A 17,289-nucleotide genomic window follows, 5' to 3' on the forward strand; every position below is an offset into this window, starting at 1 on the left:
CAGTCAGATGAAGACCAGTCATGTTGTCATGTTACAGTTAGCGAATGTGATCTGACCAGTGGTACGTTGTAAATCTCAGTCCAGGCTTGTAATGTCAGCAGAACCAGTCTCGCTGGGCTGTGAGCCAAGAGTCAATATAACAGCAACAGGCAGAGCCAAGGCCCAACATATTAAGAGCGAAAACAGTTGCCGTGGCAACAGAGGATGCTGGCACTTGCTGTCCATTAGGCCAACACTGGCAGTGGCCCTGGACGACTTTATTTTTTTTTGGGAGTTGATGTTCGCTCTTTGCTCGATGACTTTAATATGGTGCGCTGGGTATACTGGGGTCAAGTCCCATTTGTTTTTTTTATCTTTTGTCCTCATGAAAAAAAGCAAAGGACAACAACAACAATAAAAACAGCAACAACTGAGGGACTGTAAGTTGTGCCAGGTACCATTAAATTGTTGCAGAAGCTCACCACAGTAGCAAGTGATTATGTATTCAATTTCAGTATATGAAGCTATCTGTTCCAAAAATGATTAAGCAGTCTGTCGGTAGCAGAGCCTTTTCTCACTGGGGAGGTGACACATTGAGGTTTTCAGTCAAGACTGAAGACGTCATTTTCTCCCTCCTGTAACAAATGAATTGTATAATTTTTACCTTATTCAGTTTTTTGTTCCTTTTTTTTTTTTTTTTTACAGCTTTCTTTAGAAAAACAATAAAAAAATCTTTATTTGTTGTTTTAACATGTATTTTATATGTTTTATATTGTTATTATCTTCTCTTTCTATAACTGTCCTCTTCCTACTGAGACACCTGTACTGAGACATTTTGATTTACACTCAAAATAAACTTGTTACTACTAACCCACACCCATTAATGTTGGTTTATACACGCTATAAACCAACATTTTTTTTATATCACCAGGGGGGTATAAATGAAAACAGGCGTTAACCTTGAATTCAGCACAGAGCCCCGTTGAAGGTTTTGCCAGTGTGTTCTCTCTTCAGTCCGCTGGGTGTCGCTGCCGAGCTGCTGCCTCGCTGCAGGTCGGAGCTGTCCACGGTGCTGAAAACGTGTCCGGACGCCACAAAGGGAGCGCTGGGCTGCAACATTGTGGTTCCGAATGGTGCTAAATTGTGCATTTGGAGACTTTTTTTTTAATGTCAGTGTTGGGATAATACGGTGATCTGTTTTGCTAGATAAATCTGCCATTGGACCAGATTTGGACAGACCCCAGACAATTCATGCCATGATGAATAATTCACTGTCATTAATCAAAATGACTTATTGCATATCAGGGCTGTTAGGATTAGTCTTACTATCTTACCCCAATATCACTTAATGGCATTAATAATTAATAAATTTGACTTGTTTCCAATTTATATATATATATATACAGAAAAATATATATACAAAGGGGGAAAAAAATCAACTTTCATGTTCGCGTTTCAGTCAATAGATGGCGCTATTAGTAAACGCGCCACAGCTAAAGAGCTGCGCATAAAGAGTAACGAGAAGAGCGAGTCAGCCAGTGCTCCATCAACTCAGGCGAACTCAAGAACTCAGCAGTCCTGTGTTCCCCGTTTCCATGACAGCTAATTGTATCAGGGACGCGATCAGAACCGATTAAAGGACAGTTACCAAATACATATATATAGACATACATTCCTGTTTGCCCTCCCCCCCCGCAGAATCGGACTAATCGACCCGCTGCCGCAGGACGCGCCGGTGGGATTCCGTCCGAAGTTGCCCGCAGCTCAGCGCGGGCGCCAGGCGGGCTGGGAAGTTGCTCCCTCTCCTCGCACCCCTCCTCCGATCCTCGCGACTCTTTGGTCGAAAGTTATGGTCTTGACGCCGGCCGTCGCGCAGACTCGCACAATGGTAAGGGGAGCCGGCGCTTTCTACGTGTGCGGAAAATGACTGCGACCAGCAGCGACCTTTCCATTATGGTGAGGCGATGTCTTCTCACTTTCAAACCGTTCAGGTAAGAGCACGTTCTCCTCGATCCGACCCCTGTCGAAAGCGTTCTAGCGTTCGCCGGCGTTCAGCCGACTTACGTTCCGTTGCCTGCCTTCAAACGACAAAACAAGGCAACATCACGAGAAAAATGTCCAAAATACGGGATGGGATGAAAAGCAATACAGCAAAAACTGCAAAGCTGTTAGTTAAGTCACCTTGTAAATACTTAATGTATCACATAGGAGATTGGATCCCTATATGTGGATACATTGGTGCCCCCCCCCCTTGGTAGAAGAAGTCCTCCAAGTTCAGAGCATTGGCATTCATTGGAACAGCTGGATACGCGCCCTGCCACAATTGACGTTTGCCTACGCAGCTAGAAGTTTCGCCAGCAGCCGCTGGAGAAGCAGTGGACGCGAGTCAAGCGGCTGGAAACTCGTTAAAAAGTTTCCAGTTTGACCGGATAGGTCGTGGTCGACGACGGTCGTGGCGTCCATGCCAGTGCAGGTTAGTCAGTCTTTCGGGCCTAAGGTTCCCTTTGGTTTTAAAGCTTTCTCGGTAAATATAATGGAGTGCACGCTCCGCTTGCACCCCAGACCTCATTTGACATGCCAGTGAGCAACCGGCGTGCTCCTACTGCACCTTAAGTAGCTGGGTACCGACAGAAGAGGTCTCACCCCGGAATCACAGGTACAACACACCTGTGTTTCCTCGCAAAGAATACCCGCTTGCCAGCGCAGCAAAACCCCAGTTTTCCACCAGGACCGCGCATTTTTTGGGACTTTGCAGCCTCTCCGCTGTCAGTTGGCCTTAAAAAAATTCAATGAAAGTCCGCTGTGGTCCACAGAAGTGTGACCGTCCATCCCCTTCCACTCCATTAAAGGGCCGTTTCCAGACATTTACCAACATTTTTTTTTTCCAAGCGTGGCCCCTGCCGCGCGCAGACGAGCCGGCTTCTAGCTGATCGGCCCAAAGCACGGCCATTCGCCCGTAATTTCAGGCTTATGTTTGGGGGCTTTTATTTTCGCTCACTGAGCACAGTGTGAGGCCGACGACCCGTCCGTGCATTTGAGATGACACCGTTTACCATTTTCTTTCCCTCTCGTGAGCTTTAACCTGCTCTCTTGCTCCTCTCTCCTCGCCTCTTATATCTCCTGCAGGATCTTCGTGGTGGGGATCGGCTTCTTCAGCCTGTGCTTTCTAATGACGTCTCTCGGGGGCCAGTTGTCGGCCAAGCGTCCCGGAGACTCCCCCTTCACCGTGCGAGCCGAAGGTAGGGCCCGCGGCTTGCACGTCAGTGCCGCTCGATAGCCCCGTGGCCGCAGTGGCTGCTGGTAATGAACAGGCGGCGGAGCCCGCTGAGAGCCCCGCGGGGCTCCCTTGATCGGCGCCAGTGGGCTGACAGTCCCGCTCACTTCGCTCATCAGGAGTGCGTCAGGGGGCACTGTCGCCTGGAGAGGCTCCTCTCTTCTCTCATCTACACCTGCATCTTTTTTTTTTATTATTATTCATTTTACCCCTACTTTCATCTCTGCTCATTGCCGACATGACCTTTTTCTGACCCGCATGAAGTAATTTTCAGTGTAGTGCTAGTGGCGGAAAATTGCGGAGGCTGAGTTGGGATTTTATGTTACTGTTTTGTGCATCTTTATATGTTGATTATGTTGACCCTGAATGTACACTGCTGGTCAAAGGTTTTGGAGAAACTCCCATTTTTCCGGTTTTGATTGAAATTTTAGCAGTTCAAGCCCAGTGAATAACCTTAAGTACCTTAATGCCCAAGGTAAAAAAAACAAACAAAAAAAACCCCGAAAACATGCAATTTTAATCAAAAATAGGCCTTTTCCTGTTAAAAAAAATAAAAAAATAAATAAAAGAAAGAAATCGGTTGATTTACAGTTTTCCTGCAGCAATAGAAGTAGATGAAGCATTGAAAATTTGATTTATAAACCCTCCATCTGTACAAAGGCAGTTTTGGAACAAACTGTTACTACACCCGCTGATGCATTATTAGGACAATACTGTACGGCAGGAAGTGGTGCTGTATGCTGCTATCAGAATGGTGAGAGAAAGGCAAGTTGCAAAGGAAGACAGTGGTTGGTCAGCGGTTTATTCTCCAGCAGGATAGTGAACCAAGACATTAGAAGAAAAGAACTAGATGGTGGCTTCAAATGATGGAAGTCCAGCACAGTCTCCAGACTTAAACCCCGTGGAGCTGTTTTCGGGATGAACTGGACAGAACTTTTTTTCAGAGACCCCATCCCTGAGAGAAACTCATCTTTCTCAGCACGTTGCCTGTGTTTGCGCTATGTGCCTCTGCATATAAACCACTACAGCACAAGCCATGTGGGAGAATCAGTGTTAGCTTTTGGACTATTGTCTCTCACCTTTTTACCGCCGCCTAGCACAATGTTGACTCTGCGTGTTATCCTTTGTGATGGATACCCTCTGGCAGAGGAAGAAGCAATGTGCCTGTCTATCACAACCCATCCTAGGACAACAGTTGTTTGTAAAATATGACAAGGATCTCGGTTTCTTCCCATTCAAATGAGGCAACAGTAATCGTCTTGTCATACAGTCTGTCTCTGGGCTACTCAGTAAACAGCATGTCACCCTGTGGTTGTTTGATTGTGTAAGATGTAAAGATGGCGTTGAGTTGAACGATTGGTAGCTTGACTTTTTGTTGGAGCACCTTCTCAGGAAAATCCGTCTTACTCTGAAAGTGCAGTGACGCAGGGAATGTTGTAGCGAGGTGCATTAGGTGTCATCATGGGAGACAATTTCAAGGATCTCAACCATTTATGAAATAATATATGCAAAGCTAGTTTGGGGTAAGGGAGAGAGAAGGACGGGGGGTAGCAGACAGGAGAGCTGTGTGATTAATTAACCACTCAAAGGCCGCAGTCAAGGGAAGGCATCCAGCCTGTAGCTCATTAAATGCTACCTTACCGCCAACTAGGGAGAGTCAGACTATGTAAATTCTCATCCACTGTGTGTTTGTGTACATGTGCATGTTTGGGAATGAGGATTAGCGGCACGGGGAGGTGGCGTAATGAATGAGCAGGAATTAATTGCTCAGTGGAGCAGCGCCTCGATAGTGCTTAGCGTACACAACCATCCAGCCAGTGCCGCCGGACACTGTGGAGTCGCCAGAGAAAACTGCACACGTGCGCCTGCGTCCCATATTGTCACTCTCTGCGGTGACGTGTGTGCGACATGCATTCATGTAGGAGGAAATGTAAGAATCACATAAAAGCAGTGGAGGCACCCTAAAACTCGCAGTATTTTGAATCTGAAAGGGTAAATCAAATGGCCAGGCTTCGCTGCGGGGAACCACTACACCATCTATTTACTCGCTCATTGAATGGCAACAACTGCCTGAAAAGCAAAAGCTGTGAAGAAATTTATGTAATAATTCTTTTGCTACCTTCTGTTTTTCTCTCCCTTTTCTGCCTTCCTGTCTTCCTCTACCCGTTTTGCTCCTTTTCTCTTTATGATTCTCTCTCTCTTTCTCTCTCAGTTGCTTTTGTATTATTTTGTCAAAAACCTAACCTGAGATGCACCAAGACTCTAAAATCTGCTTCTCAGTTTTCCAGTCAAAGACAGGCTCCATTTTCTGCGCTTAGAGATTTCCTCGTACTTTGTATAATATAATGTTGCACCCGAGAGCCGGAGAACCACAATAACACTGAGTTGTGTTTGAAAACCAGGTTATATCCAGATTTAAAATGCATGCGTTTCCTTCGTTACTTCCTTTTGAAGGTACAGGAAACTAATGATGTGGAAAAGAACTAAGAGAGGGGACAGAGGGAGACTATTTCTACCAGTGGGAAGCATGAAAGGCAGAGGCGTTTGATCCTAGATATCTTAAAGGCTCCAGAGGTGTACTGTAGCTCTCTAATAAGCTGTTTGAAGACCACCTCCACAGGGCGTCCACAGGGGTCTTAATACAGCTTAGCCACAAAGTTAGAAATAGGCCTAGGATGCTTTTAGGTTTTACCACGGTCAGAGCAAGACTAAATGGTTCAGATGTTAAAGGGAACCTGTTATGCTTTTCCTTATTTTGTGTTATATATATAATGTAACAATGTTGGATGTTCATATTAAATGCGGCCAAAGTCTCAAATAAGAAGTAAAAGTCTGTAAAAGAAATTCCTGTGAGAAAAAAAATGTCAGGTGTCAGACTGCCCTTAACGCTAGGTTTCGAACGGTTCTTTCTACCTGCGCGACGAGCTGACGTCAGCTCATCATGGATTTCTTCACGGCCAAAACACCGCTCGTTCTCCCAAAACAGTCTACTCGAGTAGTATTATAGGCAATTAATGTACTCCAGCAAACAAATAACCAACAGAGCATTTTTACCATACAGTCTTTTGGCAACGGCAGAATAACATTTTAATAGCAACGTTAGCTTTTTTCTTTCCTGACAGCAGGCGTTTTCCACTCAGTCGGCATTTTAGCACATTCAGGCTTGAACACGTACAGATGGATTTGAGAAGTTGCCGTTTTCCATCAATTATGTTCTGTTACTTTAATTTTAGTCACTAGTTGCTTAGTTTACTCAGTTTACTTTCAGTAACTCCACACACCGGTAACAGCATGAGATGGTGCTCAGAAGGCGTTATTTTTTTCCCCCCACCTTAAGGTAGTAGAAGACCCGCCTCTACCCTGCCTCTTATTGGCTTACCTTGATATTCTTATTCTAACCCTAACCAATCATCACCTTTCATGCCTGAATCTACCCAACCAAACCAACAAAGGCAACAAGTACTAGCCAATCAGAGGCAGGGTAGAGGTGGGCCCGGCGCCCACCTTGGGTGGGAAAAAAATAAATAAATAACTCGCTCACAAGCGCTGGGTGTGCTGTCTCATGGCAGGCTTCCGGATGGTTGGCCAATCAGAAGAAAGAGGACTTTTAAGGAGGCCTGAGCTAATATTGCCTGTTTCAGTCAAGAGGCTCAACTGAGGGGCTGCATAACAGGCAGTTTGAGATAAATAAGGAATATTATTGAATGCAAACTGCTCTAGTGGAGTCCCAGAATAAAATATAGAGCTGGAACTGAGCGTAATAGATCCCCTTTAATGTGTTCTCAATCCCTACCTGCAGGCTTCATTACCTGAGTTTTCTTTTTTTTTTTTAAATCCTCTTAGTGATGGAAAATATGTTTTACTGCACACAAACAGACAGCAGCATCTCTCAACAAAGCCAGACATTCTCTTAAATCTTTATCCTGACCCCTGTATTAGAACCCATACATTTACCCCTGTATATTTTGCTGTGCTGAATGCATATTGCAGAAACATATGTGTTAACTGCTCTTAAAAGAATAATAAAGCAACTCCTTCACTTTGGTGGCTGGACCACTGAAAGTTTTCAAGTTAAAGCTGAAAGAAAAGCTGCCTTTTACACATAGTTTTAATCCATCACTGAGTCAGAGCATCAGGTTTGCCAGGAGCATCGTGTTGAGAATCTGTACATTGCAATCCTTTCACAGACACTGACAGAACATTTTTATTTCCTGGCTCAGCAATCTTCACTACGTGATGCATGAAAATGAGTCCTTTCTGACATCGCTTGTAGTAAGGGTGGGGCATTTGCAGGTCCATCAAAGCTTTGAACTTGAGTACTTCTTTTGAATGAAAAATGGTATAAGTAATCTCCTTGAGATAGAAGTTCTCTCCTCCAGTGTATGTAGCTGTTATGAATAAAATAAAACTGACCTTTGCTTCAGATGGAACCTCACCGGTAGTTAAGAATAGCTGGAAATGAATGTGCAACAGACTCTGCCTGGCTCTGTGCCTGACAAAGGAGAGGTGTGAATAAAAGATGACTGCCTATTGTTCACACTTTTCAAGCTCCTGTCACCTGGTGGAAAGACCAGTAATTTGCTTTGATCTTGATTTGCTTTTTGTGTGCGTGATGTGCTGGTGTAGACCTACAGTATCAGTTGATTAAATTGTCTCCAGTGGGGAATGAAGCACTACAGTTATGATTGCAACTGTTTCTGTAAAGTAGGTGCTGCAACATCATTACCTTTATCTGAGTGTGGCCAGGAAGTACTGTATGTGCATGCACTTGGACATACTGTATCAGTGCTTATGCATGCAGTACATACAGAAAAACAGTAAATAATGCAGCCGCGACAATACTACTAATTTAGTGACAAGATCTTGTGCTCTAACATTGTATAGCTAAGAATGAATATGATAGGTTGGTTGTTTCAGCCTCTTTTGGAGCATATGTTTTGTTGATCGGGCATCGTTAGCTCTGTACGACGAGCTGCAAACTGGGTCAGGAGTTTCAACACCGGACGAGGTTTAGGTAGCATTTTCTAGTCTTGTTGTTTCTTGTGCATTCACGCAAGACTTTTCTGTGTAAAACAGGAAATATGTTTATGCAAATGCTCATTATATTTTTATAGTTCAGCACTATCTGAGTTTTGAGAGGATAAAAAAATGGAGTTAAAAAAAAAAAAAACTACTAAAACTACTCAAGTCCCCTGCTGGAAAAGGGTTGTATGCTCTGACACTATGCAGTGTCAAACTCATGCGATACAAGGAGTGGTTATTATGTTTTTAAAAAGGGTTTATCATGATCTGGCAGCTAACCCAAAGGTGTCAAAAATAAGAGCAAGATTCAATCTCAATCAGCCTCTTCAGTAATTAATATTTGAATTAGGAGTGAGAGGACAGGGAGGCAGCTAGCTGTGCACGTACGAGAGTAAGAGTTCAGAGCAGGAGGGAATGTATGAATTTTCCCTGGTGACAGGTGAGATGGAGAGGTCTGACCCTGAGCTCCCTCACTAAGAAAACTAGCCAGCCAGCACGCATATCAGGGATGAGAGGATTAATTTATTTAGCGTTCAGTGGTGCCAGTGAGGAGGAGAAGGAATTGTTGAATATAAATCAAACATGACACACTGCTGCAATCAATAGTTTTGTTGATGCATAAATTACTAAATGTAGATATATTGTATTTCCATTTTAGTAAGCTCAATGCAAAATAAAATTTTATACAAGAGCTTCCTGGATTCTGTTGTTGTTTACAATGCTGTTAAGATATCTTGTCAAGGTTCAAGCCTGTGGGAGGGAAAAAAGAATCAATTAAGAAAACATATTTAGATCCATCATCAGCAATTTCAATAGTGTTTTCAGTTTGTGTTATCCACCTGTGTACAGTTTTAATTACCATGTAATGATACCCTACCATCCACATACCATTAATGCTCAGCACTTGAATCACACCTGAGCCAAAACCTAATATGTATTTTTTGTTATACACCATCATAAGCTGTGTCTCCTCAAAATATGTGATAACACACTGGCATTGACAGCAGCCAACAACATATCATTTTTGGGGGTATGTGTTTTTATAATTCACTCAGAATGGTCTTTGTGTTTTTTGTTTTTTTTTGGTGAGGGATCTTTTTTGTTCTTGCTAAGTTAGTCACTTATATTTACAGAAATAATGTGATACTGTGTTGTTGATGTGCATTCGGGAGTTTTGCACAGTGGTGGAATGTAACTAAATACACAGCCTCAAGTAATGCAGCTAAATATCATTTTGAGGCACTTGTATTGAGTATTTCCGCTTGGTGCTACTTTACACTTCTAATCCACAACCTGTCAGAGGCAAATATTGTGCTTCTTACTCCAATATATGTATTTCACAGCAATAATTACATAGCTACTTTATAGTTTCAGATTTTACATACAAAACCTATGATCAGTTTATTAAAAATGATGCACTGCTATGGATTAAATTATTTAAAAGTATGCAAAGTAGTTAAAATTAGCTCCAGCTTGACCAGCTACAACAATAAAGTGCCGTTAACATGTTAATGCATCAATAGTAATGGTCCAATAATATAATAATATAACACTGACAGAGCCTATTCAGCCTAATGAGGGCTTTTACTTTGAATATTTTAAGTGAAGTATTTTTATCATATGCTATTCGTTAAGTAAATGATTTGAATACCTCTTCCACCATTGGTTGAGTGCCACATTTTCCTTATTTAAAGAAGAGGTCCATTAAGCTACTATACTCGGTAGGTATTTTATTTTAAAAAGAAAATCATTTTATGCACATTCTGCTGAAATGATGAAGCATACATACATCATCTGATGATTGGAGTCGCTACTGGTAGAGTTAGCCCAGTGTAGTGAGACACCATGCTCAGAGTCTCCCTCTGAGATAATGTCAAGCAGTGTCTAAAACCGCACACTGCATGAGAGCCAAGGTACTGACATGCACTGCCACTGCCAAAGCCTCCCAGAGGGTTGCATGTGTGAGGACAACAACAATTAGACATCACGCGAAGAGTGTGGATTGCACGATTTGTCAGTCCCACTTTTTGTCAAGCTTGAAGATGCTTAACATGGACTATTGACCAAAATTGAGGGTCAGTTTTTGCTCACACATTATACTTGATACAGTTATATATATATATATATATATATATAGATATATATATATAATGTCTTTAAAATGAAGCTGGAATATTATTATGTCCAGTCATTTATCTGTCTATTTTGCAAAAGGCTGTGATTTTAAATATTTTTTATTTTGTAAAGTGACTTGACTGTGGCTCTCTCGGGTATCGTGTTTAAACATCCATGTAATAGCCTCCGACTGAGGGACGCACTAATTTTGACTTTGTCTGCGGGTTGTAATCAGTGGTGGAACAACAATTTTGTTGTATTTTAAACACTTCCTTCATACTAAAAGTAACTAGTAGCTAAAGCTGTCAAATAAGTGTAGTGGAGTAGAAAATACAACATTTCCCTCTATAATGTAGTGGAGTCAAAGTATAAAGAGGCATAAAATAGAAATACTCAAGTAAAGCACAAATACCTCAAAATTGTACTTGTGTACAGTACTTGAGTAAATGTACTTTCTTACTTTCCTCCACTGATTTAATGTAATATACTGAACCACTGAAACTGTGATCTGTGAAATCAGTGTTGAGAGGCCACAACTAAACGAACCATAGAAAGGCCGATCAATAAAAGCACTGCCAACCCTCACTGATTGACTTCAGACACTGATAGCCATTAACATCCAGGATATAGAAACAGGTAATTGGCTCAGATGCAGGGTCCCTGGAAATACCCAGATGGATGAGCTTTATATGGCAGCAGGGGTTCACCAGGGAACTATTGAAGCTTAAGAAAATACTAACCTGTCAGTCATGTAAGATGCTATGGCTGCGGTAGCTAAGTAAAACAGGGCGAGGACTTGCAGACTGAAAAGAACAGGTCAGGCAAAAAAAGGAAAAAGCCTTTTGCCTTTTGCCAATCTGGTGGAGAACTACAGCTGGAGGGCAGGTTCATATGAGGGGCAGGTGTGAAGGTAGGGGGACCCGTAGATGGAGGGAGGTGGGGACACACTGAGCGCAGCTGGTGAAAAAGAGGGCATGTCAAAGCCTGGAATGATGGGAGGATTACTGGCTTTCCGTCTAACAACAGAGGTAAAGAGCTGTGGCCATGACGTAGGGAAACTGATCTGGAAGTAGTTTATGAAACAGCTGTTTTGAAGTGATCAAGCAGTGTGTTGTCTTAGTGTGTAATTTACAGTATTCATTCTACTAAACGTCAGTGCTGAAACTTTAGTAGCCTGTCGAGGTAAAACTGCTTTCTGCATGGCAATGCAGGCAGCCAGTGACTATCTGTGGGCAGCTGTTTATAGCTGGCTGGCCACATAGTCATTTGTACACAGCAGGCTACAGTACAAATGGTGATCTAATTGGAATTTGTTCATAATATCGATTGTGCTTTGACACTTCCGAAATTGAGTCGTTAAACGAGATTAGCTGCTGCTAAATTGGCCCTTTATTAACCAGCAGATGAGGAATGACACAGAGGAGGCTCTACATTAGCACATAAATACTGTCAACTCCTGCTACGCCACTATCGGCGTGCTGGACTGTCCATTGTAAAAAACACATTAGCCAGTGTTTCCCAAGAGGCAACAAGAAGCAAGAGTAAAAGCCAGCCTGATCAACAGCTGATTGTAAACATATATAATGCTCATGTCTAAAAATGTACCGTGTAGGAAGGGTGTTGGGTCTCAGTAATGGTGATATACGAGCTCAATGTGTGCGCGGAGCATTACTGTGAAGAAATGTGAGTTCTTCTTCCCACACATTGGCCCAGAGGCTTTGTTTAGATTTACTGCAGAGAGTACACTGCAGCTGACAGAGGATCCTCTGAACTTAGCAAATATTCGGAATCCTGTTCCAGAACCCCCAGTCTTTTCTTTTCCACAAAATCCTGACAAATAAATATACATTAAGGTGGTAAAATAATTGTCTGTTTTAATAGATTTTGGTTCTCACTAGTTTGGACCTATATGCAACAGGTTCTGGGCAGTTTGGACAGCATAGTAATATGTTACCCTGCAGTGCCTCACTCCTTTCTTACCCCCTTTAATATCCTATATCATTCCTCTTCTTAAATTTATTGTTAAACTGCTGCTATAAAGCTGAAAATCTGAATGGAAATTCATTTAGTCTCTTTCTTTCTGTCTGTGGAGGGAAAAATTTGTTGTCTAACTGCTAAATTATTCAAAGGGAGATGTCCTTAGGCCAGTTTGACTGAACATACTCTGGAAATGACTGAAACTGTGCTAAGACAAAGAAGGAAATAGGCTATGCATAGGCAATAAAGGAAAGAAATCTGTGGGAATATGTGGGCTTTCACTAAGATAATTCACTTTTAAGCTGAAGTATACCACTGCAATTTTTTTTCTTTTTAATTCTTGTTCCTGATGCTGAATGTTTCTCATCCTTTTTCAAGTCGCAACAAAAAATGTACACACAGAGCTATAGAAATGGGAGAGTTTTCTCTCTCTCCTTATTTTATTTACTGGTGATGTAATCTACTTTTTTTTTTGTGAAAGGTGACTCTGGCCTGGGCAGTGATAAATGAACCCTGACAGTCGAAGTGAGCCTGCCCACACTGCAGTTTCTAAAGCCTAATGCAATTGATGAGGGAACACTGAGAGGTGAAGCTTTATTTTCACTTGCGGTCCCCGAGAATGATATGAGGCTGTTGTTGGTTTCTGCTATTTTTCTCAGGGGTTCGGACCGCAAATTCAATCCCAGGTCCCGAGAGTGGCATTGTTTATCTTGATTCTTTGAATTTTTCTTCATCAAAAATCTTCCGCCAGAGGCAACAAGCTAATTTTGTTTTCCTAGCAGTAGGCGCATTTGAAACCTTTGTGGATTTTGAATTCTGTTGCGGTCACGTGTTAATAATTACGCTCTGCATTGAGTGTAGAGCATAGTGTGATCCTAGAAAAGAGTGCAGGGTCAGGACGTCGACAAAGTGGCAGTGCAGTCCGAGACCTGCTTTGACCTTATTGTCTGTAGCTGCAGGCTTGTTAATTGACTCGCTAACAGCATCATTCCTGTTTACCACCAGTCAGGTCGTTAATAATTTGAGCCAAGCAGGAAGACAAAACCAATACTGTCAGACTAAATTGCCTGTTCCTGTGTTTTGCAGGAGCGCTGGTTCCCGGTGAGCTGCTGGTTTAATCATGAAGGACAAAAGGAAATAGAAACTAGGCTGAAGTGCTCTAAAGTAAACTAACAATAAAATGAGACATAAAATAAATGGGATTAAAATTCGGCCTTGGTGTTCTACATTGGTGTATTTAAACTGCTAGTACAGTAAATAATTTTAGAGACAATTAATTACTGAACTGAATCTACTGTGAACTTTTTCTCTACATTATATAAAGCCAGATGTTGTTATATAAAATGTGACTATACACGGAGACACACTGTGCCATGCCATAAAAATGTCAAATTCATTAACTTATTCATTAACTTGTTGTGTTTTCCTAATTGATCACTTACACCTCGTTCCTTTGCTCTTCTATTCTTAATCCTCACTCTTTTTACCATCTGTTTGATTTACATTGGTATTATTAGTTGCATACTACAGTAAGTGTCTGCCTCTGTGTTTTTTGTTTAGTACTTGCTGGCCAAGAGTCTCGTGGGGTGCTGAGGAAAATCAGTGACATGCTGGAGGTCATTATGAAGAGGATGGACACTCTGTCCAAACTGGGTAACACTACAGACACCCACAGGCTGGATGAGCTCAGCTCAGCACTGGACAGGTACAGCACTGGCTTGCCGGTTGCTTATACTGTAACTAATAAGAAAAAATGTTCCCTTTGTAGCTTATTAGGCCAACAACACTGGTTTAGCAGAAGATACAGTTAATGCAAAAGGCCGAGGTTCCAGGATGAGGGTAGAACCTTTCAGTTTTGCCTGCGTGAAAAGGTAAAGTGTTGCCAGTAGTCACGGAAAGGTGCTGAAATAGGCTGGGAAGGAACAGCAGCTCAAAGCTGTCAAGGTTGAACTTGTGGTGGTTTGCAGAATATTCCGTCTAGTTCTCCAGCTCAACCCATGAGCCGAAAGCGAATCTCATTGTAATGGTTAGGGTACGACCGATTATCGTCATTTTTATGATTGTTTGAATTGTTATTTTTTTTAAATATCTGATTTCCAATAAAATAGATTAATTTAAAAATGCACTCTATGCAGCTGCCTCTCTCTGCATAAGTAACCACTCTGTGCTCTTGAACAATGTCCCGCCCACTGATTGGTTACATGTCCCGACTAGTGGCCTATCAACACTGAAGGCTACAGCCACAGACGGGCACAGAGAAATGCCTTTGCAGACTGGAGCGGGGCTGTGTGTCGCAGGTATGTCCGGGCCTTAAGGCAGAAGGTGTTGCAGAAGTTGCAATAAACATCACAATCTTATGATCCAGTTAATTTGTTGATCCAAGACACACTGAGCAAGAGAGAGCAGGAGGGAGAGAAGCCATCGCCAACTGCCAAAATAAAGTAATCTGAATAGTGTGTAAACAACAGTGGGAATAGCAAGAATGTCGCTAAAAGAAGGAGAGAGCTATGAGTGCTTGAGCGGAACAAGTGCAGGTTTAAATGTACAGCTGGTAATTAGCTACTTTAATGAAGAAAATAGTAAATTGAGATGGATAGAGATAGAGCACCAAAACATGCTACCAGCGACACAGAAATGAAGGCCGGAAATGAGACAATACACTTACCTCAGCACATCAGCATGTGAATCGCCCCTGGCTACTGTTACTTAAAAGAAACTTTACTCAAGTAGAACAGGTAGTCCAAATTACTTGTGTAAAAATGGAGTCCGATAAAAGTACAAAGTAAGTCAGGTAAATGTACTCTGAGTAAACGTTACTGCGTTATGTTTTTAAAGAGGGGATGGGGCAGTAATAAATGTTATATGGTGGTAATTATATATGATAAAACTATAAAATGAAAGAACATCTTTAGGCTGTCAGGTGTATATGCATTGGTATTTTCCCAGGTGAAAACAGCACCGACAGCAACAAATAAATTCCAGTCAGGCACTTTGCAGCCTGTGCATACAACTGATAATTACAAATAGTTGGGAGGTTATTAGCTACAACTAGCTAAAACTAATGCAGTCTTATCCAACAGTCCAGCAATAAATCTTCCTTTCATAAAGGTTACAAAGTTCCGTTTTCATTAAAATTGTTTCACAACGTCGTTGAGTCAACTGTATAATCATTTTCGAGGATGTAGCGTGTGGTGCTGTTGAGCTGTATTGCATCATACGGAGAGGTGTTGCTGTTAGCCTACCTTCATTGGTATAACTGGGCTGGACAAAATAATAGAAACACCTGGGAACCACAGCGGGTGTCCATAGACTTTATGTAGCAGTAGTTTTTTGTTGGAGTTTGGGTTATTCTAAATGTTGACACCAAAATTTTCATATTTACTGCAAATGCATATCTGTTCCAATATAGGTTATCGGTGTCCTTGATTACTAATGAGTATGAGAATCGGCCCTGAAAAAACCATATCGGTCGACCACCCTCATACCGGTGAGATAAAAAAATGGAAGCTGAAGTGAACCCGAGAGATACAGTGTGAAGAAAAGGAAGAAGGTCAAGTAAGGAGCCCTGGGGCATCCCAGCAGAGCGGGCTCATGCTGTGAAAAGCGCCTTGTGCTGTGGAAGCCTGGTGTTGAAGATGATGTGTGTGAGAACAAACTCCATCCCTCTCCCTGGGCAGCTGGAGAAATGAAAGAGACTGTCACATATAAAAAAAAAAAAGGAAGAGCAGGGGTCCTGCTGGACATGTTGAAGCTGCCTGCCCAGAGCTGTGTGTGTGCGTTCCATGGTTTCCATGGCAACAGACCTTTTCTCATGGCCCCACCTGCTCAGGGTTTAAGGAGAGGAGGCTCCCTCCTGTTTCTGCCTTTGCTGTCTGTTTCCCTCCTGGACATCACCTCCCTCTTCCTCACAGCCAGGAAATCTTCTCTGAAATCCACTTAAATAGAGTCTTTACTCTCGCACACAATAATATAACCATAACTAATAATATATTAAAAAACCTTGTAGTAATATTAGCAATTTTACAGTATTTCTGACTACTGCAAATAAGGTGCAGTGCCTGACTTGACCTGACCTGCTTTTCAGAAGCCTGAGGTAAAATATTTATTGTACTCTGGCCAAAACTCTGCATAGAATTATTTTTTTATCTGCTATTTGATATTACACTTGCAGAATTTAATTTTCTCTACAAAAATACCCCGTGGATATACTCTCACTAATATAGTTCTAACAGTCATTTAATTGTCCTCTCTGGGACTGAACTGGAAATGTTACAGTGACAAAGGCCAAATAGTTTTTGAACCAACTTGGTTTTAAAAATGCATCTCATGCTTACACTCCTTGGCTTCATTTTACCTGACTCAGGTGATTAAAAAACTCTGCTTGACCCTAGAGATTAGTGTGAGATCTTCAGGAAGGAAAAACTTTGCCCACCTGGCAGGATGTTAAAGAAGTAATTAGGTTCTTCTCTTGCTTTCTAACAGCTGATAGACTCTCCAGGGTCAGAGTGCCAGCAATGTAAATTTGGGATGGTTCTGTGTGTGAGACCACTACAGTCCATCTGCACAAGTGAAAGCTTTTGTGTCACTGTATTATAACCACTGGTCTGTGTGTGTATGTGTGTACTTTACTGTATTGTATGCTAGTGTGTCTGTGTAATTGGCCGTTAATTTATGCTTACCTGCTGGTCTAGCAGATAGAAGAAAAGGTTTGGCTATTACTTGCCTCCTGGACGTGCATGGAAAAAAGAAATTGCGGTTTAGGATTATTTGCATATTAGCACAGTTAGGTTGCTTTCTCCCTAGTAAACACACAGAAATACATGCTGTCTCAATGAAATCATACTTTTACTGCTTGATCTGCATCCGACCCAGAACCACTGTTCCATTAGTTTTTGTGAGTTTTCCGAGTTTAACATATTCAG

At 42.0% G+C, this 17,289-nt stretch overlaps 1 protein-coding gene across 2 annotated transcripts in view; it reads left to right on the forward strand.

Annotated features, from left to right (window-relative positions):
• Positions 1-1,902: 1,902 nt before the first annotated feature.
• Positions 1,903-17,289, forward strand: part of LOC120787672 (alpha-1,6-mannosylglycoprotein 6-beta-N-acetylglucosaminyltransferase B) — a 58,508-nt gene continuing 43,121 nt past the window's right edge. For both annotated transcript variants that reach the window (XM_040123320.1, XM_040123321.1), the window contains exons 1-4: positions 1,903-1,970; positions 3,106-3,218; positions 13,928-14,072; positions 16,213-16,222. In XM_040123320.1, coding sequence (XP_039979254.1) covers positions 1,903-1,970; positions 3,106-3,218; positions 13,928-14,072; positions 16,213-16,222 — 336 coding nt within the window. The remainder of the gene's footprint in view (positions 1,971-3,105; positions 3,219-13,927; positions 14,073-16,212; positions 16,223-17,289) is intronic.

This window comes from Xiphias gladius, chromosome 3 (assembly GCF_016859285.1).
Source record: "Xiphias gladius isolate SHS-SW01 ecotype Sanya breed wild chromosome 3, ASM1685928v1, whole genome shotgun sequence".
NCBI classification, from domain to species: Eukaryota; Metazoa; Chordata; class Actinopteri; order Istiophoriformes; family Xiphiidae; genus Xiphias; species Xiphias gladius.